Source organism: Schistocerca piceifrons, chromosome X (assembly GCF_021461385.2).
Source record: "Schistocerca piceifrons isolate TAMUIC-IGC-003096 chromosome X, iqSchPice1.1, whole genome shotgun sequence".
NCBI lineage: Eukaryota > Metazoa > Arthropoda > Insecta > Orthoptera > Acrididae > Schistocerca > Schistocerca piceifrons.
The window spans coordinates 481,987,089-482,014,299 of record NC_060149.1 but is presented as its reverse complement, the minus strand read 5'-3'; the positions used below and the strand labels follow the sequence as shown (position 1 = coordinate 482,014,299).

The window sequence follows — 27,211 nt, the reverse complement described above, 5'->3', positions numbered from 1 at the left end:
TAGATCGACTGTCTTAACATTTATGAAGTATTCATTGGTCATGATGTGAGGAAGACATCATGTGCTTACAATGTGAGCCTGTATAGGAAAATTTTGTGCTTAAGCATGAAGTTTAATTGCCTTAAAGAACTTAGGAGTGGGAACGATAATATAAAGCCAACATCATCATCATTATGACTAGGTTTAAAATTTTTTTGAGGTGTAAATGTTAAGCATTTGCTTAGTTTTGGTTACAATGCATGAACATTCTATTGACTTAGAACACATGAATGAAATTATGAACAAGTCTTCATCTAATCTGTAACATCCGTATTCTGTAACTCATAACCAGAACTTCATAATGAAGCTCAATCAAGCATGTGCATTAGTTTATTTTGACAATTTCAGGTCAAATATACTAATCTTGAATAATGACCATCTATATTATATGGCCCAAACCCGAAACAAGCTGCCCTTCTTTGCACTTTTTCAATATCCTCCGTCAATCCTACCCAGTAAGGATCCCACACCGAGCAGCAATATTCCAGCAGAGGATGGACAAGTGTAATGTAGGCTGTCTCTTTAGTGGGTTTGTTACATCTTCTAAGTGTTCTGCCAACAAAGTGCAGTCTTTGTTTCTCCTTCCCCACAATATTGTCTATGTGGTCTTTCCAATTTAAGTTGCTCATAATTTTAATTCCTAGGTATTTAGTCAAATTGACAGCCCTTAGATTTGTGCGATTCATCATGTACCCAAAATTTATTGGATTTGTTTTAGTACCCATGTGGATGACCTTGCACTTTTCTTTGTTTATTGCCAATTGCCATTTTTCACATCATACAGAAATTCTCTCTAGATAATTTTGTAATTGGAATTGAATGTCTGATGATTTTATTAGACCGTAAATTACAGCAGAATCTGCAAACAATCTAAGGGGGCTGCTCAGGTTATCACCTACATCATTTATATAAATCAGGATCTGCAGAGGGCCTATGACACTACCTTGCAAAATGCCAGATATCACTTCTGTTCTACTCGATGATTTAGTGTCTATCACTATGAACTGTGATCTCTCTGAGAGGAAATCATGAATCCAGTCACACAACTGAGACGATACTCCATATGCACACAATTTAATTAATAGTCACTTGTGAGGAACAGTATCAAAAGCCTTCTGCAAATCTAGGAATATGGAATCGATACGAGAACCCTTGTCGACAGCACTCATTACTTCATGGGAATAAAGAGCTATCTGTGTTGCACAAGAATGATATTTTCTGAATCTATGTTGGTTATGTATCAATAAGTCATTTTCTTCAAGGTGACTCATAATTTTCGAGTACAGTATATGCTCCAAAATCCTACTGCAAATTGAGGTCAGTGATATGGGTCTGTAATTCAATGGGTTACTCCTATTTCCCTTCTTGAATATTGGTGTGACCTGTGCTACTTTCCAGTCTTTAGGAACAAATCTTTCGTCTAGTGAGTGGTTGTACATGATGGCTAAGAAAGGCGCTATTGTGTCTGCATGCTCTGAAAGGAACCTGATTGGTATAACATCTGGACCAGAAGACTTGCCTTTCTTAAGTGATTTGAGTTCTTTCAGAACACTTAAGATATCTACTTTTATGTTACTCGTGCTAACAGCTGTTCTGGTTTTGAATTCTGGAATATTTACTTCAGCTTCTTTCGTGAAGGAATTATGGAAAACTGTATTTAGTAACTCCACTTTAGTGGCACCATCAGTGGTAACATTTCCATCACTATCGTGCAGTGATGGTATTGACTGTTTTTTGCCACTGGTGTACTTTACATACAACCAGAATCTCTCTGGGTTTTCTACCATATTTTGAGACAATGTTTCATTGTGGAAACTATTAAAAGCTTCTCACATTGATTTCTGCACTAAAATTTTGAGCTTCCATGAAACTTAGCCAGTCTTGGGGATTTTGCATTCTTCTGAATTTGGCAAGCTTTTTTCGTTGCTTCTGCAACAGTGTTCTGACTTGTTTTTCATGGTGGGTCAGTCCCGTCTCTTATTAACTTACATGGTATGAATCTATCTGTTGCTATCAATACTGTATCTTTGAATCTGAGCCATATCTGGTCTACACTCACATAATTAGCTTGGAAGGAATGGAGACTCTCTCTTAGGAAGGCATCAAGCGAATTTTTATTTGCTGTTTTAAATAGACATATTTTGTGTTTATTTTTAGTGGTTTTGGTTGATATGGTTTTTAGCCTCGCTACAATGACCTTGTGTTTACTAATCCCTGTATCCATCATGACTCTCTCTATTAGATCAGGATTATTTGTGGCTAAGAGGTCAAGTTGTTTTCGCAATCATTTACAATCCGTGTGGGCTCATGAACTAATTGTTCAAAGTAATTCTCAGAGAAAGCATTGAGTACAATTTTGGAAGATGTTTCCTGTCTAACACCAGCTTTGAACATGTATTTTCACCAACAAATCGAGGGTAGATTGAAGTCTCCACCAATTATAGCTGTATGAGTGGGTTACTTATTTGTAATGAGATTCAAGTTTTCTTTAAAGTTAAAAATATTCTTGCAATGGGACCTATTAAAATTGGTTATGTGGTTTAGAAAGTATTTCATGAGTACTTGAAACACATAAATTATATTGCTAAAACCGATTCTGATGTAAAAATCTATTGCTTTCTGACACTTAAATCATATCACATAATTTCACTTTTGCAGACATTTCAGTAATGCAGAGCTTGTTAACTGTGCAGATATTAATCACCTGAATTGTATTTTGTTTTGTGGCTATGTTCTGGTAACTTCAGGAAGCCATGTGCCCTACAGCTGTGGTGATCAGGACTGGTCAAACAGCTGTCACACGGGCAGTCAGACAGCTGTCTTATAATCTATGCAGTTTTATTGTCCTGGCTGAAGGCCCGGGGGCAACGATGGCCAAGAGGCTTGTGCCCATGCAGAATATGTGCAATAGGACTACCTCGTAAGTAGCTTATACTATTGCTAAAGCCTGCCTGCAGGTGAGCTGATGGGCACTTGAGGGCACCCATGCCCCATATAAGAGTGTTTTAAGAGCATACTCCTATCCTTTGTGTTGTCAGAAACAATATGGGTGAGGTTGCAAATTACAGTAATGCTGGTGAACTTGATCAGGACCAGGCAGACAGATGACATGGTGAGCATCCTATGCTGTGGTACAATAGGGTGAGAAGCTGTTACCATGTCTGTGGATTGAGCAACCTTGAGGTTTTCCTTGAGCAACATATCCTCTTTTACAATGTCTTCATCAGCACATATCTGTGTGTCAGGTACAGCCTTTCCCGAGATTGCTCACATATGAGTGAATACACCATGAAATACAATGGATATCACCTTAAATTTTGCTACTTATTGGCTCCTTGTAAATGAGACTTATCTTGTATTTTCTTGTTATTAAATAAATAATACTGCTCAGACACTACATGCACTCACTGGTCAGAGTACTGAACTACCATTTCAATGCATTCTTGGAAACTGAAAGAGAAAGGCTCTCACTGAGGGGAAAGCTGTCTCAGCAGTCATAAACATTTATAGTCACAACAAGCCAAAAAGTAATCATAAGGATGGTCTGTACCTGTATCTTGAGAAACAATAAGATAGTGACAGAATCATTTGCTATAGTAATTCTACATCTCCTGGCAACTGACCAACACTGGATTTGTTACCATTATGTTCAAACTATACACAAATATTACAGAGATGCTTCAGGAACTCAAATGGGAATTCCTGGAGGGAAGGTGACATTATTTTCAAAGAACACTATAGAGAGACATAACGGGAAGCAGGGCACCATTGGCCATATATTTTTAATTTGGTTTAATCTGTTTGATAATCAGATTAAAAATTTATGACTGATGCTGCCCTTCCTCCTATTTTGGATCTCATTAATATCATCATGGAGCATGCTGTTCCTGATGGAAACAAACCTGAAGACTATTGAGAAAATTTAGTGAAGTGACATTTGAAGCTGACTTGCAGGACAATTCTACTTCCAACAATTCACATTTCATGCAAGAACCATGAAGATAAGATAACAGAAATCAGGGCTCGTATGTAGGAATATAGATAATCATTTTCCCCTTGTTCTTTTTGCAAGTGGAACAGGAAAGGAAATGATTAACAGTGGTACAAGATACCGTCCACCATCCACTGTTGGTGGCCTGTGAAGTATATATGTAAGTGTAGATGGAAACAAGGGCTGAAATCAATGATGGGGGCACGGGTGCACACGGGAGTTATTCAGCAAGCAGTTGTTGATTCTGAAGCTGTTTCTAATTCTGCAGCAGCTTGTGCTCCATCTGTTCCTATAGCAGATGAAGGTGTCACTTATGTTACAGTTGTTGCATTGATGTACCTTCTTTGTATTGCTACTGCATGAATTTCAAAATAGCTCATTCCATAATGAAAATTAAATTGTAAACAACAATACTATCAGTTTCTGGTTCTAGAATGAACATTACAGTTTTGTCATAAAGTCAGAAAAGAAACATAGCTTTGAGTAAATAATTTTGGAGTAGAGGAGACAACTCACTGCAGGCACACGTGCCCCCCCCCCCCCCCCCCCCCCCACACACACACACACTCGCAAACCTGTGGGTCTGCATTTGTATCTGTGCTGTAGCTTGTTAAAGGATTCATCCAAAAGTTAACAAGTTTTCTTTATTTTTTTTTTTTTTGTGCCTGCGAATGAGTCAACAGTTCTACTATTCACTGTATGATCTCACTTACTCCTAAATTATTTACATTCTGGAAGAACTTCCCCAAACATAGCTTTTAAATGGAGACCAAAATTTATTCAATTTGCAACACCACAATATTACCTAGGTATTGTCTATAAACTCAGATTCTACATCTACATCTACATCTACATCTACATGGATACTCTGCAAATCACATTTAAGTGCCTGGCAGAGGGTTCATCAAACCACCTTCACAAGTCTCTATTCTTCCAATCTTGTATTGTGTGCTGAAAGAACACCTATAGCTTTCCGTATGAGCTCTGATTTCCCTTATTTTATCGTGGTGATCATTTCTCTCTATGTTGGTCAGTGTCAACAAAATATTTTCACATTCAAAGGAGAAAGTTGGTGTTTGGAATTTCATGAGAAGATTCCGTCGCAATGAAAAACACCTTTCTTTTAATGATTTCCAGCCCAAATCCTGCATCATTTCTGTGACACTCTCTCCCATATTTCATAATAATACAAAACGTGCTGCCTTTCTTTGAACTTTTTCAATGTACTCCGTCAGTCGTATCTGGTAAGGATTCCACACCGCGCAGCAGTATCCTAAAAGAGGATGGACAAGCATAGTGTAGGCAGTCTCCTTAGTAGGTCTGTTACATAACTGAATGAAGACAGCACATACTAGCAAAACAACTGATGTAACAGACTTCTGTTGAACGCAACAAGTTAAGTCACTGTACAAAGAAGGATTTAAAAAATGCAAAAAAAGGAAGAAATAATGGTAAATGTCTCAGTTGGTATTATTGAATGATACCAAGACAATTGAAAGTTAATGTCCACTGACTGGATATCAGTGGCTGAGGGTGGTAAAAATGGGGGCATGGTAGTCACTGGCTGCCTCAAATGAAAGGTAAAAACAACTCATGTCAAGCAAGCAGAAAGGCCAGAGGAGCCCTGGAATTCTGTAGCCATTGAGGAAAGGGTAACTTGACCAGTATTGTATCTAGTGGGAATTCAGAGCTATGATAGTGTCATGTCAAGTTGCAAATATTATTACAAATATTATTCCTGTAAACCTTGCATAGATTTGGTTCCACAGCTTAGAATGATCCTACAGAAATTTCAGATAAATCAAAATGCTCACAGTAATTAGAAATATTCATTACCACTTTGCTAATAACCAACTAAGAAAATTAAGTAAGATTCAGTAGTATGCCTGTGTCAATACTTATACTAAATACACACATCAAAACAAGTTTTGCATCATCCCGGTTCCCAGAACTCCTCAAGATAGGTGTTGACTGTGGATATTGTATCACAGACACAGTCCCTTTGACTGTTCATAGATGTCACTGAACCCGCCCAAAGATGTAAACAACCATGCATGAACAGCATCTATTGGATGGATGGGGTCCGACGGCTGATCAGTTCCAGTCATTCCACCAGGAAGGGGGTACACAGCTCTTGTATCCGTAGTTCAGCCATGCCTAGATGGTCAATACTGTGGCTCAATTGTGTCTGCATTGTTACTTTGTCCCAGGAAAGGTTCTCAACAAGGGAAAAGTCCACGCGTCTCGGAGTGTTCCAAAGCGATGTTGTTTGGACATGGAGGAGATACAAAGAACAGGAACTGTTGATGACATGCCTGCTCAGGCCACCCGAGGGCTACGACTGCAGTGGATGACTGCTACCTACAGATTATGCCTCAGAGGAACCCTGACAGCAATGCCACCATGTTGAATAATGCTTTACGTGCAGCCACAGGACGTCATGTTACAACTCAAACTGTGCGCAATAGCGAAGCCTATCATTGCAACCATGGCACCATGCAGCATGGTAAAAATGGGCCCAATAACATCTGATTGGATCGCTCAGGACTGGCATCACGTTCTCTTCACCGATGAGTATCGCATATGCCTTCAACCAGACAATTGTCGGAGACATGTTTGGAGGCCGCTCAGTCAGGCTGAATGCCTTAGATACACTGTCCAGGGAGTGCAGCAAGGTGGAGATTCCTTGCTGTTTTGGAGTGGCATTATGTGGGGCTGACTTATGCTGTTAGTGGTCATGGAAGGCACTGTAATGGCTGTACAATACGCGAATGCCATCCTCTGACCGATATTACAACCATATTGGCATCATACTGGTGAGACATTCATCCTCATGGCCAACAATTTGTACCCTGATTGTGCACATCTCATGAATGACTTCCTTCAGAATAATGACATTGCTCGTCTAGAGTGCCCCGCATGTTCTCCAGACATTAACCCTATTGAACATATTGGGATAGATTAAAAAGGTCTGTTAATGGACGTGACCCACCAACCACTCTTAGGGATCTACGCTGAATCGCTGTTGAGGAATGGGACAATCTGGACCAATAGTGCCTTGATGAACTTGTGGATAGTATACCACAATGAATACAGGTATGCATCAATGCAAGAGGATGTGTTACTGGGTATTAGAGGTACAAGTGTGTACAGCAATCTGGACCACCACCTCTGAAAGTCTCACTCTATGGTGGTACAACATGCAATGTGTGGTTTCCATGAGCAATAAAAAGGGCAGAAATGATGTTTATGTTGGTCTCTATTCCAATTTTCTGTACAGGTTCCAGAACTCTCAGAACCAAGATGATGCAAAACTTTTTTGATGTGTGTACATATAAAAATTAACGTCATGTAGATGCATACAGCCATGTTCACAAACAAGGTGTCAGACAATAACTGAAGGAGTCAGTTGTCAATAATGATCATACTGTATCACAAGCTAAAGCGCAACCAATATTACAGCTTATTTTAAACACATGATTATTTAGGTGTGCCAGAGCAGTGAATCTTCCATTTATGGATAGGACTCCCATCTTTCAGATGATGTACCTTCACATATAGTAAGCCAGGTCATGACTGTACTGGGTATCTCTCCTAAGAGTGGTGAGGCACATTTTCCTCTGGCATTTGGCAAGTATAACAATTACATTTTTACAGTGTGTAGCTGGAGCCAGCCCAAACACAGACTACTCACTACATCTTTCATGTGATGCCTAGTCTCAACCGAAGGCATTGGTTTGTTTCCCATTACAAACAAAATGATTTTTAAACTGGCATTTTATACATCCAGCAATAAAGAAGTCCCAACTTAGTCCAGTTGAATATTAATTTTATCAATACATATTAACAGGAACAGTAAAACACAAAGAGTAATCCGAAAACCAACAGTGATGGCATCTCCCATGCCCACATTGACTGCTAGTGCCATGCAGTGCTGCTCAGTTGCTACTGTAGTACTCATTATTCCTCCTGTTTTAATGTCCCCTTTAATACATAATGATAAAACAAATATCATACAACACTAATTCAGGACTGTTCTAGTAAACAGGCATGTAAAATTTTGCATTAAAAATAATTTTGTTTGTACCAGGAAACAAATCAATACTTTCCTTGGTACTCTGAGACATGATGAGTAGTATGTGTTTCAGCTGACTCCAGCTACAAATTGCAAAAATGAAATTGCAAATATCTGTCAAAACACCAGGAAAATTGCACCTGAAGACACTTAGGAGAGACCCCTGGTAGAAGAGACATATAAAGGTATCAGCAGTTAGTCATCTCCAGATAATGAAGAAGCCTTGAGGTAGTATTCAAATGCAACACAGCCTGAATACTGAGTAGAATTTATACAATGATAAAACTATCTGTCTGTGAAAATTACTGGTTTTTTTTTGTTGTTGTAAATTCCATATATCAACTGCTGCAATGATAAATATATTGAACTAAGAAAAACCTGATTTCAAATTACATTGTAAATTTAATTTCATGTTTCAAAGGCTTTTAACAAATGTGAAGTCATATTATTTTTTGATTTAATGAAAATTATTCAAAAGTTACATACCTGAGGTGAATCCAAAATTTGTGCCACCAAAGAAGACGTAAAAGTTAACTGAAGCATTCATCTCAAGCATTTCCTCTAGGCGCGTCACAATTGCACCTGTATTTACTCTTTGGTAACTTTCTCCCCAATGAGACAACCAACCAGGATAGAACTCTGAGTTAACTAGAGGTCCTTGTGGTTCATGACGCCTCATAGCACTGAATGAAGATGCCACATTTGAACCTGAAACAAGTGTGACAAAAAGATAAATAAATCTTAAGTTGTGCAACATGCATAGAAGCTGGTGTAATCACAAACATGAGTAAATTAATTTTAGAAATGATTTAAACTGAAGCAATAATGGAATTTTCAAGTGAATACTACAATAATTGGGGAAAAAATTATTCTGCAAATGAAGATCATGACTGACTTATTATATAATGTTGTGAAATGTTGTTGAGGATGTGTCAATGACAGAAAAAAATACATTACTTTCATTTCAGATGATGATTGTGTCAAGTAGAGTTTCTGATTGGTAAATTAATCAAACTGTATTATCCATTGACAAAATGTACCGCAGTAGGAAGTCATCCTCTTTTGGATTCTGTGTTAAGCCATACATAGTACCACTATTTCAAGTGCAACTTAATTATAGCAATAATATCATTTTACTAAACTGGTAAAAAATCCATCCATTTGCTTCTTATGTTATACTAAGTTTGTTGCCTACAAGGGCATTGTCTAGTTAATGGGCACTGTGACAGTTCGTTACCAAAATATCAAAACTGGTGATCAGAAGTGTGGAGCATGTATATAGTCTTGTGCAAAATGGCAGTTGTTGTCTGAAGTATAGAGATAATTTGAAACTTATAGATAGGAACAGAAAATAAGTAAATGAGCACACCTATAGTAAAAAATGTTTCCTCGATATGGAATGGAAACTCAGTATTAATAGCAAAACTGTAATGAAGGATATAGTACATTTTAGGAGAAAGAATACTGTTTTTTATATAAAGAGGTACATAATTAAGCCCTAATGTGATACATAAAATGTATATAGCTTTAGTCACTGTGCTGATGAAAATGAAATAAGCAACAAAGGTATTGCAGATAGTGGAATCTCTGTGAGATGATGAAGCTTACACATTGTTTCAAGGGGAGGAAACATTTGAAAATAAATTGTTACACGTAATGTATAAAGCATTTCTACTATTTTTACAGAAACCCTCATAGTAGATTATTAAGAATCAGTGTAAGGCAAAATATGCAACTATAAAACGAGGTTCTCTCCTAAACACAGTACATGAAACTGAAAAAATTTCTCCTTTTGCCATGTTTGATTTCGACCCAAAATGATCATTATTAACTGAATGAATGTTCTGTTATTATTATTATTACTTTTATTATTGTTGTTGTTGTGGTTATACTACTTCTTATGGTATTTAAAATAAATGACAATAAATGAAGAAATAAACTTGGGTTTCATGAAACAAGAATTCTATAGAGAAACTGTGAATTTCTTTTAATTTCATATCAAATTGAAATTACAATGAACAATGTTGAAGAATACCTTTTGTGCTATCTCCAATTTAAGGAATTTGATCAGTTCTACAATACAGTTGCTCGTCTCTTCAGCCTAATTTGCTACAAGTTTAATTCACATATAAACATTGTATTGTGGTTAGTGTAGACATTCCTGTCAGGTGATATATTAAATAAAACAATGAATTCATTTCCAGGAAGTAGGATATAGACCAATGTTTGGTGTGTTGATTTATGCCATGAGATAAAGGATAACAGAATGAGACTATTCAATTCACTTAACTCTTTCAAACAGTGAGTGAAAACATAGGTGCACTCTTCTAATGAGAAATTTCTTTTACTATGCCATTGCCTTTCCAGGTTAGTTGAATTAATAGAAAATTCTCAGATTTCCAACTGGGTGAGTTTGCTGAAATGATAGCATCTTACAAAACATTGGGCACAGCTTTTCCAGTTTATGAAATCAATTTTAACTTTCCTGTTGAAGGATGACAGCTTCCATGCTGCTTTAACTGCTGCTTTATTTCTGTGATTAAGAGCTGGACATCTATCTAAGGCATAGTAACAAACTGTTGCATGAAACATGTTGTATTTCTTTTAAATGAGACTTTTGTTTTCACAATTGCTTTTCAGTCAACATTCAATAAAGATGTGTCTCCTTTTGCACAAAACAGTCCTATGGAATGTAATTCACATAAAATGTACCATACTCCTTCTGATACAGCTATTTCATACACCTAAAATAACTCATTATCCAGTCTCACATTTTGCTATGTACTACTCACTGTTCATCTTCAAGAGAAGATAGACCATGGCTGAACTTCACTGTGCATTTTTAACTTCTGAAAAATAATGAGCAGGCTTGTAAGCCTTCACCCACATTGAATGAATTCCCATTCATTATAACCCATCCTGAAGAAAGTTTTTATAATGGGGTTGTATTCTATTTTATCAATTTGAACAAAGTGCACACAATATGACAACTTTATTGGTCACATAAACAACTGGTTAGTTAGTTAGTTACTTGTTCAATGACTGAGAATCATGATAGCTGATATGACAAAACTGTCTTCTTGAAATTTACGTAAAATCATTCAAGGAAACTACAAAAACCTAATTCAGCAAGGTTTTATGGAAGATTAATCCCCACTAATTCCAAATGTGAATATAATACATTAAGTAATACACCATCTCATTCAGCACATGTCTTCAAGAATATCAAACATGTAGAAGACGTCTCCTGAATAGTGAATGATGATGAAGGGTGCAACCAGCTCAAGAGTTTCACCATATGCCCATTACATCTACATCCATACTCCGCAAACCAACTGATGGTGTGTGGCGGAGGGTACCTCTATCGGTTCTCCCTTCTATTCCAGTCTTGTATTGTTCGTGGAAAGAAAGATTGTTGATATGCCTCTGTTGGGCTCTAATCTCTCTGATTTTATCCTCATGGTCTCTTTGTGAGATGTACTGCTTGACTCCTTGGTGAAGGCATGTTCTCGAAACTTCAACAAAAGCTCGTACCAAGCTACTGAGTGTCTCTCTTGCAGAGTCTTCCACTGGAGTTTATCTATCATCTCCATAATGCTTTCGCAATTACTAAATGATCCTGTAATGAAGCAAGCTGCTCTCCACTGGATCTGCTCTGTCTCCTCTATCAAACCTATCTGGTATGGATCCCACACCTGTGAGCAGTATTCAAGCAGTGGGCAAACAAATGTACTGTAACCTACTTCCTTTGTTTTCGGATTGCATTTCCTTAGGATTCTTCCAATGAATCTCAGTCTGGCATCTGCTTACCGATGATTAATTTTATATGGTCATTCCAGTTTCAATCACTCCTAATGCCTACTCCCAGATAATTTATGGAATTAATTGCTTCCAGCTGCTGACCTGCTATATTGTAGCTAAATGATAAAGGATCTTTCTTTCTATGTATTTGCAGCACATTACACTTGTCTACATTGAGATTCAATTGCCATTCCCTGCACCACGCGTCAATTTATTGCAGATCCTCCTGCATTTCAGTACAATTTTCCATTGTTACAACCTCTCAATATACTACAGCATCATCTGCAAATAGTCTCAGTGAACTTCCAATGTTATCCATAAGGTCATTTATATATATTGTGAATAGCAACGGTCCTATGACACTCCCCTGCAGCACTCCCGAAATCACTCTTACTTTGGAAGACTTCTCTCCATTGAGAATGACATCCTGCATTCTGTTATCTAGGAACTCTTCAATCCAATCACACAATTGATCTGATAGTCCATATACTCTTACTTTGTTCATTAAATGGCTGTGGGGAACTGTATCAAATGCCTTGCAGAAGTCAGGAAACACGGCGTCTACCTGGGAACCTGTGTCTATGGCCCTCTGAGTCTCGTGGACGAATAGTGAGAGCTGTGTTTCACATGATCAACTTCTTCGAAACCCATGCTGATTCCTACAGGGTAGATTCCTAGTCTCCAGAAAATTCATTATACTCGAACATAATACATGTTCCAAAATTCTACAACTGATCGATGTTAGAGGTATAGGTCTATAGTTCTGCATATCTGTTCGATGTCCCTTCTTGAAAATGGGGATGATCTGTGCCCTTTTCCAATCATTTGGAATGCTACGCTCTTCTAGAGACCTACAGTACACAGCTGCAAGAAGGGGGGCAAGTTCCTTTGGATACTCTGTGTAAAATTGAACTGGTATCCCATCGGTTCGAGTGACCTTTTCTCTTTTGACTGATTTTAATTGTTTTTCTATCCCTCTGTCATCTATTTTGATATCTACTATTTTGTCATCTGTGCAACAATCTAGAGAAGGAACTACAGTGCAGTTTTCCTTGACCTTGGTGAAACTGCTTTGGAAAAAGACATTTAGTAATTGGGCCTTTAGTCTGTTGTCCTCTGTTTCAGTACCATTTTGGTCACAGAGTGTCTGGACATTTTGTTTTGATCCACCTACCACTTTGACATAAGACCAAAATTTCTTAGGATTTTCTGCCAAGTCAGTACATAGAACTTTACTTTCGAATTCATTGAATGCTTCTCGCCTTTCATCTGATCTTTTTTTTGTCATACCTAGTTGGGACAGTACTCTCTAAGGTATTCAAGATGAGCAATTAACTGTATGAAATAGCTGATACAACTGATCTGATCTCAAGAGCTTTTAAATGTTTAGACCCTGCATTACTTATACACCATCTCCTTCTTTTCATTGATACAATGTACATAGTGAAGTTCCGAAATAATCTTTTTGTCCTGCAAATTATTTCTGATTCTTTTGGTCTTGTCTCAAAATATTCCTTAACACTGTACAAAAATGCTGTTTTAAGCACTCTCCTAGTTTTGTTTTGAAAACTGGTTGTATTTTTATATTTTCTAAACTGCTTGGTAATTTGTTGTATAATAAATAATCTGCTTTAGTAGGGTCTTCATTGGCCAGTTATAGTCAGGTACTGTTGATGGGATAGTTGCTGTATCTTGCTACTACCGAAAGTGAACGTGAGTGCATTGAGTGTAGGGTCACCATGTGTGTGTATGTGTGTGTGTGTGTGTGTGTGTGTGTGTGTGTGTGTGTGTGTGTGTGTGTGTGCATGCGTGTGTGTGTGTACTCAAATCAACCACCAATCATGTCAGTGTGGGCCGGGCACTAGAGGCTACCTGTAGGAAATGTGCACATGGCACAGTCACCGCAGCACTGTCTACCAGCAAATCACATCTACGTATGTGCAAAGCAACACTGACTCACCCTCATTATGTTCTTTTAATATGTACTGCTCACATCAGTTCTTTTATGTATTGCTTATGTTGCACCTTCTGTATAATTGTTTTGTCTTGTTGCAAGTGGAGTCACAGAGGCTGATTTTCATTATTGTCCAGAGGTTTATGGATAAGATCATACATGTATTACTTGTATCTGTTTTGATCATTACTTGGTTAATACATGACTGGTGACCAGGATGGGATGGTTTCTGCGTGTTCTGTATTTAAGTGTGGTTTCATCAGGTTTAGTCATTATGGATGCTGTGCCACCAGCCCTGATTGAACAGTAACCACTTTGTCAGTTTCCATTAACAGAGGGAGTAATGTTCCACTGGTCTATTCACCCACTGTTCTTCCCTATGATGCTTCAACCTAGGATTGGGAAGCTTACCAAAAAAGACTCAGAGTGCATTTTTTGTCTTTTGGTGTGATAGACTCGCAGTTCAGCAAAGCCTTATTCCTCTTGTCGGTTCCACCTAAGGTGTAGCAATTGCTGTGTTAGCATGCCCCTTTACAAGAACTGAAAGCTCTTACTTTTGATCACATGCACAGTTCATTGTCCAATTATCATCAAAAATGGATGGATGTCACAGCAACATAAGTTGAATTCTACTGGTGCCACAAGAAACCAAACCAGTCATACAGGGACTGGGCAGCCAAACTTCAAGGACTTAGCTGTAAGTGTCTGTTCATAACTGATGCCCATAGTGATTCTTATGCAGACCGTATGGTCCGTGATGCATTCATATGTTTAGATCTGGACAAGGAAGTGTGCCAGAAGGCCTTCACTCTGTGGAAACCATCTATTGGCAGAAGTTTTGAAAATAGCACAATCTTTTGAAGTTTCTCAGGCAGCAGGTGACCAAACTAAAGCATGAGGCGATATGGCAGTAGTGTCACAAAATGTGCTCACTATGATGATAGATAGCTTGCATGAGGGAGTGGCAGTAACAGCAGTAAACATATGGGCCCAACACCAAGTAGACCAAGGTTGGTCCAAGCAGCCAGGGCCACCACCCCACCAACATCAGCGTTCTCTGTTTCCATCTTGTCCTTCCTGTTTTGTCCACCGTGAATGTTCAGCATGTCCTAAGCGTTGAGCTACTTGTAATGCTTGCCAGAAGAAAGGCCACATCGTGTCTGCATTTCATTTCCCAGGCATTGCTCAGGATATTGGCACAGATGTAAATTGTGTGGGACTCCAATGCTTGTGACTTCTCCCAAGTTGCTTATAAAGTTAAGTCAAACTGATGAGAGTTTAGGCTCACCACCTTTGAAACCAGTCACATGGAAACTGGTCAGTTATAACAAACAGAACACTGCAGTGTTGGGACAATTTATGGCATCTGCCTCATACATGTCAGAGGTTTGTTCCATTATATTTCTGGTGGTTGCTGATGCCAGTGTTGTGATCTGGTTCAGGATGGTTGCATTTCAGGCATTTGGATTTTCTATCACTGACACAGTTCACCTTGTGTCTGATCAGTTACCATATTCTCAACTGGAAACACTGTGTGAGGAGATTTCACACTAGTTCTCAAAAGGTATGGGGTGTGCTATGAATTCTTCTACTTATGTTTCTTTGAAACACATGACTTGGCCTCATTTTTGTCATGTGTGTCCTATTCCTGTGGCCATGAAAGATCAAGTGAAAGCAGAATTGGAAAGACTTTAATCTCTAGGGGTGGTGTAACCTGTTAAAGCTAGTGAATGGTTGTCTCCCCTGATTGTAATTCGTAAACCATCAGGGAAACTTTGCCTCTGTATCAACTTCAGTACTATTATCAATGTGCAATTGATCATGGATAAGTATCCTTTCCAACGCCAGGAGGAACTGTTGGTGAAAATATATGGTAGCCTGTACTTTTCTAAAATTGATTTGTCTGAAGCATATCTGCAGGTTTCTGTGGATAGACAGTCTTGGTGGGTCCTGATTTTGTGTATTCCTTTTGATCTCTATCAGTATTTGTGCCTTCCTTCTTTTGGTGTGGCTACTGCCCATGCTAGTTTCCTACAGTTTTTAGAGGAACTGATTATTCCTGTCATGAGCTGCATTAATTATCTGGCTGATACTGTTGTCACAGGCTCTCCCATGATTGATCAGTTGAAAATTTTTTGTACTTTGATTTCTGTCCTACAGTCCACAGGCTTGTGGTGTAACCTCATTAAATTTCACATTTTTCAACTTTCTGTTATTTATTTGGTGCTTTATCATGCCTTCCCATGGGACCTGATCCCAACATTGATCATGCAGAATTGCTTTGTTTCTATCTTGGTATTGAAACTTAGGCTACAGTTGAGGGTTTGCAATTATGAACTTGCACATAGCAACTGCCATTGCCACCAACCCAGTTCTCTGTCAGGTGGCTCCATTTGTTCAACAGGCCTGCCAGGCAAACTGCCCAGTCAGGCTTCACACACTATGCAACCATTTTTCCTTACAGTGTCACCTCTCTGTTTTTGATGGTGTTTCGCAGTTGTACATGGAAGACCTCTCTCCCTGCTACACATGGTATGAGGTTCTATGTGTTCTCCACAAGGCCACTGGGGAATTCATACACTAAACTGACAGCTAGGAGACACATTTTTTGGCCAGGGATTGATGACAAAATTGTCCATTTTGTCATGGCTTGTGAGCAGTGTGTCTAACAAAGGCAGCACCCAGGGTATCTCTGTCCCTCTGACATGCTCCACACCAGCCATGGGTACACATTCATGTAGACTTTCTGGGTCTCTTCATGAATTCCTATGGCTCTTGATTGTTGATGCGTTTTCCCAGTTTCCTTACATTCTACAATGTGCATCAATGTCAGATGAGGTAGCAATTCATATGTTTTTGTGTTTATTTTTTCTATTGCGGGGTTACACTGTACCTTAGTTTCCAATAATGGGACCCAGTTCATTTCTCATACCTTGCAGTTGTGTTGTCCCTGTAGCGGCATTATCATGTTATGCCTTCACCATTCCACCATCAATCAAATGGTGAGGTGGAATGACTAATGCATATGTTCAAGTCCCAAATGAAAAAGTTTGTTGTGGATTCTTCACTGGACAATGCCCTTCTCATTTTTCTGAGCACCTATTGCTTCACACCTATGGAGGAGTGGAGCCCTGTTGAGTTTCTTCACTGCCAGCAGCCACACACACTCATCCACCTTGTGCAGTCTGCACCACACCTGCCATGGTCAAGTTTGTCCGACCACTTTGCACAAGGATTGCCGGTGTGGGCCTGATGGTTTGGTCACCATCCCTCATGAATACCATCCACTGTTGTCCTGCTGGGGATGTCATCGTTATGAGATCCATATGGTTGATGGGCTGGTGACACACCACTTTGATCAGTGGCAGTGCCGTTGGCCGACGGGAACTTCGAAGTTCATGTGTGCTCTCCCGTGGCTACAATCTGCCCCACTGCCCTCCGCCTCAAGCCCATCATTGCTTGCTGTGGAGGTGGTCCTGTCCCATTGGCTGCCTCCTCCACATGCAGTGGCCTGGGCTTCCAGCTTCCTGGTGCTGGATGCTGGTCCATCTCTGGCCTCAGGTCCATTGCAGGAGCCTGGTGCTCTATTCAGGCCACCTCCACAAGTCTCGTCACCATCATTGCCTCAGCCATTGTCACTGGTGAGCACAGCCCTATCTCCTCTGCACTGAAACCTGCCTGCTGATGATGATACAGAGATGGCAATGGCACCCCCACCCCCAGTGCTGTCATCAGATGCCGCAGGGCCCCATTGCCTTCGGGCATGCCTGCATCTCCTCATGTTCTAGCCCTATGCCACAGTGCTCACGCAGCACGTCATCCTGCCCTTGCTATCAGGACCAGCTGCTACTGCTCCAGATCAGATGGATGTGTCTCTTATTGGGCTGCTGGTATCTTCTCTGTCACCTGCTCATCCTCTTTGCACGAGAGAGTATTTTGCAACTAGTGTGTATGGGGGTGAGTGCACTGAGTGTAGTGTCACCACATGTGGGTACTTAAATGAACTGCCAATTGTATCAGTGTGCACCTGTAGGAAGCGTGCACATGGCGCAGTCTCCTGTGCACTGTTTACTGGAAACTCGTGCTTACATAAGCATGGAATAGCGATGACTGACCCTCACTTTGTTCTCTTAGTTTGTACTGCTCACAGCAGTTGTTTTTTGTATTGTTTATGTTGCACTTTCTGTATGACTCTTTTGTCTTGTTTCATGTGGAGTTATGAGAGGATGATTTCAGTTATTATTCAGAGGTATATGAATAAAGCCAAATTTGTGTTACTTGGATCTGTTTTGTGTATTACTTGGTTACTACAATAGTCAGCTTTTATTCTTGTGCTGTAATTGTGTAATACTATATTTAGCACTGATGTACAACTTAATCTGAGATACATGACGCTTTCAAGTATGTAATAAATGGTACAGTCATATTTTTATATTCTTTTAATTTTATATTATAGTACTCTCTTGGTGATAGCCTTCCAATCCATCTGATTGCTTTTTTTTTCCTTTTTCAGCAGTCCATTTGTATGGACATTCACTGTCCTTCCCCATATTATTATACAGTATGATAGATGTGGATGCATTAGTCTGTAGTACAACTTTAAAAATACATCTACATCAAGTGTGGGGCATTTTCTTCATTAAAAATACATTTCTGCTTATTTTAGAGCTGATCTCTTCTATATGAATTTCATTTATTGTACTCTTTGCAAGTACTTCCATGTAGGTTGGTTTCTTTTCATTTACAAATAAATGGTTTTCACTTAAATATTCTTGTTTCTAAATCATTTATTGAGCCTCTGCTTACAATGAGGAATGTATCATCTGCATACATGATTACATTTTCTTTTACTGGTGCTGTCATGTTATTTATGTACTATACAAACATTAGTGGATCAAGTGTTGAGCCTTGTGCTATCCATACTTTACACTTGAAATCAGAGTAAAAGGCTTCCATCTTATTGTTTACATTTTATCTTAACTCTACTCCTTGTTCTCTGCTTTCTATAAATGACTTTATTAGATTGACTGCATTTGCCCTGATACCATATCTATTCAGTTCATCTAACAAAGTAGTGTGACATCCACTGTCGAAGGCTTTTGAGAGATCAAGAAATTTATTATAAGCTTTCTTTTGTACTTCCAAAGCTCTGAATGTATGTGTTATGAAACTTGCCGCAGCTGTTTTAGTCCACTTCTCTTTCCTAAATCCATGCTGTGCTTCATCACAGATATCTTGTCTTTTATTAATTTTATAATTCTGTTTTAATAGCTATTTCTACAATTTTTGAAAATGTGAGTGTAATTGTTATAGATCTGTAGTTTCCAGGACTGCTTTGTGACTGCCTTTGCAAATTGCACTACTTTACTCTTTTTCAGATATGTGGGAAACAGTCTCTTCTCCATTATCAACTCTAATAGGAATCCCAGAGGCTTAACTAGATACTGTGAACAGTGATTACTTTTGCAGATATTCCATCTGTGTCCTTTCTTTCCTTGTGTTTCAATGATCTGATTTTATTTGTAACTTCTGTTTGATCTGTTTGAAATAGGAATAGACATTCTGTTGTTCCTGGTACAGCTATACTCTCTTTAGTCAATGGTTCATTTTGTTTTATTAATTTATGAACTATACTTACATAATACTGATTTAAAGTGGAACACACTTCACATAGGCCAGTCAGTTATTTTCCTTGAGCTTTAAGTACAACACTCCCACTTTCTGTCTTATTTGATTCATTTCTGCTTGTATTTATGTGAGACCAGATTGTCATAGAAATATTTGATGAAGTTCCTATTTGATGTTTATAATTGGCAAAGTAACAAGTTTTCCTAGTGAAAGTGAGCATTTTTGAAATCAGGAAAATTAGGGCTACAAAACTAAAGTGCTGAATATTGTAAATATTGATTACTTAATAGTTGAATGTTCTGGGACTTTAAAATTTGATTATGTATTATTTCTAAAATTGAGAATTTTAGTAGAAAGTAAGGTGTGTACTAAGAAGAGAAGAGTGAGAGCTGTAAACTGATAGACATAACACTTCACTCAAAATCACTCATTAGTTCACTACCAATTCCATCTCGATGTGTTCTTGAAAGCTCTTAAAGTATGAAAATTTCTTTATACAAATTATTTCCAGATTATTTAACTGCAATATCATTGTTGATGATTGAGATGCTATATCTTGAACAATTAATTTTGATGAACTAGAACCTGAACATGAAATTAACTATTTTGTGTACTAGCCCCATATTTGTCCTTTACAAAATGTTACCAAATAAAAGAAGAAAAAAAAAAAAAAAAAAACAATCAGGAGTGGCACAAGAGCAAGTGGATTTTGTAACATCGCCAAACCCCAGCTTATATTCTTTGGTAGTTACATCCAGGATGTTTGCCTAGTTGTATCAGTTTTTGATCTGTTAATATACTAATTACTAAAATGACTCCAATTGAATTTTCTTCCATACTAACAAATAACACAGAAATATATGGTTTTTATTTACAAAATGAATATATCTCTTTGTGTCTGCAGAAATATAAATTTTGTAGGTGAGACAATCGACTTAATTTAAACTAGAGAACTGGTGCTTATTGACTCACTTCTAAAGTGTATATGAGAATTCTTTACTGAAAAAAAGAACTTTGTACTGCAGATTCCAGGGGGGAGGGGTGTGTATGGGAGAGGGGGAGGGGGGAAGGGGCCATGGACTTCTATTGACATATCCTTAATTTATTTTAGCTTTCTTTGCAACAAGAGCCATGTCAGTTCTAAATGCATTAGTGCAATTATGAACCATTGCAGTTTATTCGTGGACTATGCTTGGTTGTTTAACAATTTAAGCAAAACTTCAACACAGTGGATGCACTGGAGACAGCATAAGTAAACATAAAATGATGTATCTGTATGCTATGGTAAAATAGGGAATGGGAAGGTTCTCTGCAGAATTAGTGATGAAAGACACATGGAAAATACTGACAAGAAGAAGGAACAGGATGACAGGACATATGTTACGACATCATGGGGTAATTTCCATGGTACTAGAGGGTGCTGTAGAGGGTAAAAACTGTAAGGGAAGGCCGAGATTGTAATACACACTACAACAAAATTGAGGACATAGGAAGCATGTACTATTCTGAGATGAGAAGGTTGGCACCAGAGAGGAATTTATGGCAGGCAACATCAGACCAATGAAAAGACTGATGATTAAAACAAACGGTTGTAACCCTGAGACAAGGTCTTGGTGTTTGCTATGCTATCTATTATTCTATAGACAGAGGCAAAAAGACCTGATTCAATAAAGTTCATTTATATCCAAAACTGAATAGATAATCGGTGAATGTAATACTTAGCACATTCATCAAGCTTGAATAATTTATGTGAACCATGAGACATTTCAATACTGTTTAGTCTAGACTGTTAGTGATGTGTTACCATAGAAATTAATAATTTGTTAAATGCTATCCTTCAGGCTAATTAGGCACTGAAAAATGAGTTGTAACTGGAATTAGATCTATTATAGTAATTTCATTTGTTTCTCATCCTATGAAAACCTTCATGTATTTGAAAAGTACATGTGGAAACACATTTCCTTTGTGTCAATAAAGCAATTATTGAAACTCATTTCTTGTTTATGACTTAGGGTTTTAAACTGTGGAGATTAAGTACTTACCTACACCGAAGTCAACAGTTGCATACACATCTTGTATTTTTCCACATCGCAGCATGATGTCTGAACTTCCATCTGTTGTAAACAATAGTGCATCATTTCTAACATACTGTTTGAATTTATCTCTCAGCCAGCTAGTGTAAGTAAAATCACATGCTGGATAACTACCATACTCATTTTCAACCTGTAAAAGTTTGTGTATCAGTCAGATCCAATATGTCATTCAAAGTCCTTTTAAATATTTTAATTTATGAAGAAGATTACCTGGACCATTATAACAGGTCCTCCATTGCCATAGAACTTTGGAGCTACCAGTGGCAATAGGTAGCTTAACCAACCATCCACATAATTTAGGAATCCTGAAAGAATACATTCATGTGACTTTAGTATTTGTTGAATTGTATCAGAAACAACAATATAAATATAATATGACTGATAAATTAGTAGAACATATTTATCAGTCAATAAACTAGACAGATTTTTTTTATTATATCAGCAGGAAAAAAACATGGGTTCTGCAGCAGAGAAACCCCTCTATGTTTCGATGTGATCCAGTGACATCCTCAATCATGACTGCAATGAGCATGCGGCCATCGAGACTGGACTGTGGATCACTGGAAATATGTTGTCCAGTCTGATGAATCACATTTTTTGTTATACCAGACCAGCACTCATGGCTAAATACAATACCATCCAGGGAATGACTGCTTCATACATGCAGGGTGGAGGGACAGTATTATGCTATGGGAGAAACTCACCTGGGATTCCTTGGGACCTATAGCAGTTATCAAAGGCACCATGTCAATACAATTCACAAAAAATTTGATAAAACATTAGTAATGAATAACTGGCCCATCCCATTATTGGCAGTATTTTCAAACATTGTCACAAAGATAATGGACAATTAACTTTTTCTAGTACAGGATAACATACTCAATAGCAAACAGTTTTGATTTAAAAAAGAATGATCAGACTGTTTTGATCTGCCAGTACATTTTAAAACAGCACATACTACAATGAACAGTGAACAATTCATGCTGTAAACATTCTCCTAGACTGTCACTAAGCCATTTTTTGCAATATTGTTTCTATCAGAAACGCTAATTCAGCAAGATATGCTTCTGTGACGTTGGAATGAAGCAGAATAGTGCTGGTAGAAGTAAAGTTCTGATCATGGGTCATCAGTCATGCCTGGATAATTCAGTCAGTTAGAGCACTGATCACAAAGTGTAAAGTTGCATGTTCGTGTCCCAGCCCAGTGCAAGGCAACAGGAATAGAGGTAGGCATTTCGGTAAAAAGAGTATGGGACATTTTAGATGAAGTATTTTCTATGAGGAAACTTAATGCAAGATGACTGTCACCTTTGTCGAATGCTCACAAAAAAATCTCAGCAACGTTGCAACCATGGAAAAATTGAGACATTTAAGAACAATTTGTTGATACCTGAACATCTACTTGACTCATCAGTTCACTGGATTTGGTACCCTCATATTTCTAACTCTCGTCATATAAAAAGAAATTCATGGTTGGAAAACATTTTGATCACAATCAGATGATTACGTGTTCAATAGATGTTTATTTTGCAGAACTTTGAGAACCACACTTCAAGGATGAAATATACTCATTGGAAGAATGTTGGGAAACACTTATTCACACATAATGTGACAATTTAAAAAAAATACAGCACTTTTTATCTACAACACTAACAGTATGACTTACAGGCCATAATAATTCATAATTCTACCTTCATAATTCATCAGGTAGAAGATCTACTGTTAACATTTTGAACAGTAGTATGGCAGCCCTTCAAGATCAGCTTGATTTGTAACTATGTTCTTAATTTTAATTTATGTTGTGAGTTGCTAATCCTTCCATTATTTATGTTTTAAATGTGATTAGAAGGGTATCATCACCCAATGAGACATTTAATCTGCAGTATATGGAAGGTGCAGTTGAGGTTCTCAATACTTTGGGGCTGGTTTTTATATCATGACTTGGACCCATACATTCAGGTTTTCAGGAACATGAACCAGGGTGTTAATTTTTACATTCTTGGAATGTCCACCACAAGAACTGTTTATCATACTTGTGGATGGCATGGGAGACTGTTGCAGACCAAGCATTGCCATTCATGGTCATCACACACCTTAGAAATAACCACTTGTCAGGGTAGCCGAAAGTGCTAATGCACTGCTTCCTGGACTCAGGTAGGCACGCCAGCCCCAGATCGAATCTGCCTGATGGATTAATGATAAGGGCCAGTATGCCGGCCAGCCTGGATGTGGTTTTTATGCAGTTTTCCACTTCTCAGTGGCTGAATACCGGGCTGGTCTCCATGTTCCACCTCAGTTACACAACTTGCAGACATTTGAAAATGTTCCGTGGCTTACACCAGACACAGACAGCTGGGGTACATTACTTCCATCCTGGAGGGTTTGGGGTGGCAGCCGGAAGGGCATCCGGTCACCCTCTGTAACTAACTCTGCCAAATCAATAGTAACACAGCTGACCCCACATGAAGTGGGACCAAGGCCGCAAGAAAGAAAGAAAGAACACACCTTATAAAGAACCATAGCCCACCTTTTGTATTGTCTAGGAGACCACCATGAACACAGTGACCTCAGTGTAATTATTCTCTTTGAATAAAAGTGTCATTTATGTTTATCTCATTGCATATTTCTTTCAGTTATCTTCTGTACTATACTGGGGATGAAGTGTTATCTTCTCTTCTACCTTGTTACGATGAGTATGCCATGAAAATTCCTGTCTCCCAAGATGACAACAGCTGTGTTCAAAAGCCTGCATGTGTATGTTAGTGGTTTAACAAATACTCAGGAATCCTATTGCCACTCAATTGGGCTTCTAAATCACAAGCTGTCAATACTACAGAAAATGTTTGGGACTATTTAGAAAAGCAGGTGGAATATAACAAGGAACATCTCAAAATTTGGTAGCTGTAGAGCACCTAATCATCAGTGAGTGGCTTCAGTGAGATATGAAATATCTGGAGAAACTTGTAGATGGCTTTCCTCCCTGAAATGAGGCCATTATGGAGACTAGGGGCCATGTTATATGGTACTCATATGCAGTCTCCTGATTTTTGACCAGCATTTTTAATCATACTTTAACAGAGGTATTAAGGTTTACTGCCAAACACAGTTTCCTTCTGAAGATGCACTGTAACTTACAACACACTGCATCTTCTTGTTTGATTCAGAGTAGTGGTGTGAAGTCTATTTCATCATCCTTCCAAAGCCCCAAACATGGGGGCTCAAGAGTTTGGGCACACCATTAAGAAAGAAAAATATATAATTTCATTGCATCCCACAGTCCTTTATAACCGGAAACTAGTGATATTACAGGCCAATGATGAATGCTAATTCTCCCTTAAGCCAGCGGTGTATGTTTTTAGTACTTGCTACAGAATGGTGCAGCAGTAAATCAGCTACACAGTAAACTGCAAAATATAGTTGCACAGTTGCTGCTGCTCCTGACCTTTTTTTTAATTAAATGGGCAAAACAACATTTTAGGTGAGCATGAGTCATTATTGTCCATCTCCATAGCTGTGTAGTCAGCATAGATGGCTGCCATGTGGAGGACCCTGGTTCAATTCCTGGTACTGCTGAGGAATTTTCTTGGTGGGAGGTCTGGTGCATGGTGTACTCACCATTGTGAGGCCAATCAAGGGACTACTTGGCCGTGGGAGAATGTTGCAGACAGGCTTCACAGTATGGAAAATATGCAAAATGGCTCGGAGAGTGATGTGCTGACCACATGCCCCTCCATACTACATCTGCATAATGCCACAAGGCAGAGGTTAACAAGGCAGCCAGTAGACATCTCTTGGACGTTCACAGTCTGGCGAGGAGCTTGTATATTAGTCAATATTAATTGTATTTAGTGACAAGAGATCTGTTAATGATTAAAATCTTCTGGAGAGATCAGTTTCACTCTCCAAATGAAAGAAGGAAACATGTGTCACATTAATGGTAGATAATTACAGATAAGACGAGGATGGAGAAGCAAACCAGCTTTATCCCATTTCAAGGGAACCATCCAAGCACTCAAATTATCATTTTAAGGAAATCACAGAAAACTTATTTTTGGAAGGCTGGAATGGATTTTTTTTCAATTATTTTGTTACCTTCCTTTACAGTTAGAGGGCTGGTATGACATTCTGTATTCATATACTTGTGTCATATGTAAGAAAAGCAAATCCTGGATCTTTTGATAAAGCAAATAGAGGATTATTTATGTATATCAGAAACAACAGAGGACATAAAATAGAGTCCTGCTGCACACCCTGACTGTTTGAAACTGTGAGTGCCTAATACATTGTGATTAACATGGAACTGAAACATTCAGGTTTCTGTTGCACAGATGATATAAAACCAGTGAACCTGTTGGGCTTACTATTTCATAATACACTGGTGTCCAGAACTTATGGAGAAAAGTAGCTTTCACATGCTGTGTCACTTCCAAGTAACACAGTTTGATGGAACTTGGACCAACATACAAAGAACTGCTACAGTATAGTGCAGAAGGTAACTGAAAGAAATGTGGACTGAGATGAACAAAAATGACAATTTTATTCAAAGAGAATAATTACACTGAGGTCACTGGATTCATGGTGTTCCCCAGGTCAATACATAAGGGTGGGTCATGGTTCACTATAAGGTGTGTGATGAGCACAAATAGCAATGCTTGCTCTGCAACATGCTCCCTTGCCATTCACAAGTTTGGTTAAGAGTTCTTGTAGTAGGAAATTCCATTCCTCCACCAGCACAGTTACAACTACTGGATAGTCATCGGTGTATGTGGACATGCTGCAGTAAGCCTCCACAATGCCTTCTACATGCGCTCAATGTGGTTTAAGTTGGGGAAAGACCAAGCCAGTCCATTCACCGAATATCATCTCTTTCCAAGAGCTCCTACACCTGGACTGTTCGATTCAGTCATAAAAATAAATTTAGGGGCAAATGGACCCTGAAAAGATGTATATGGGGAAGGAGTACAGTGTCACAATAACATTTACTGGTAAGCATACTGTAGTCAAAGGTTTTGAGATTTTCCACAATGCTGTACATACTATCATACGGTGAAGGGTGGGAAAACATAATGCACCTAGGAACATTGTCGAACATGATTGTTTTGGCGGTCCAGGTGTTATGGTGTGGGGTGGCATAATGTTGCATGGGTGCAGTGACCTCCAGGTTTTTTAACGTGGCATACTCACCATTCAAGATTATTGTGACACTGTACTCATTCCCCATGTGTGTCTTTTCAGGGGCTCATTTGGCTCTTACAGTACCAAAGATAACTGAGAAAACTATGCAATGAGATGAACAAAAAATATTCATGGTAGCCCCCGGAACAATACAAAAGGCGGCTCGTGGTTCTTTGTAAGGTGTATGATGATCATGAATAGCAATTTTTGTGGATGACAATGCCCAACCAAACTGAACAGTATAGGTGGAGGAGCTCTTGAAATGAGAGAATGTATGGCAAATGGACTGACCTGCCCATTCCCCCAACTCAAATCCTATCAAGTGCATGTTGAATGCATTTCAGAGATGTACTGCAGCATATCCACATGCACCAATGACCATCAAGCAGCTGACAGTCATACTGGTGGAGGAATGAAACATCCCACCACAAGAAATCATTGCCAACCTTCTGCCC

General features: G+C 38.6%; 1 protein-coding gene across 1 annotated transcript in view; it reads right to left on the bottom strand.

Moving 5' to 3' along the window:
- Positions 1 to 27,211, bottom strand: part of LOC124722062 (beta-galactosidase-like) — a 305,764-nt gene that overhangs the window by 91,601 nt on the left and 186,952 nt on the right. The window contains exons 5-7 of the mRNA XM_047247258.1: positions 21,792 to 21,886; positions 21,531 to 21,711; positions 8,592 to 8,813 (exon numbers count right to left, since the gene is read on the bottom strand). Of these exons, the coding sequence (XP_047103214.1) occupies positions 8,592 to 8,813; positions 21,531 to 21,711; positions 21,792 to 21,886 (498 nt within the window). The remainder of the gene's footprint in view (positions 1 to 8,591; positions 8,814 to 21,530; positions 21,712 to 21,791; positions 21,887 to 27,211) is intronic.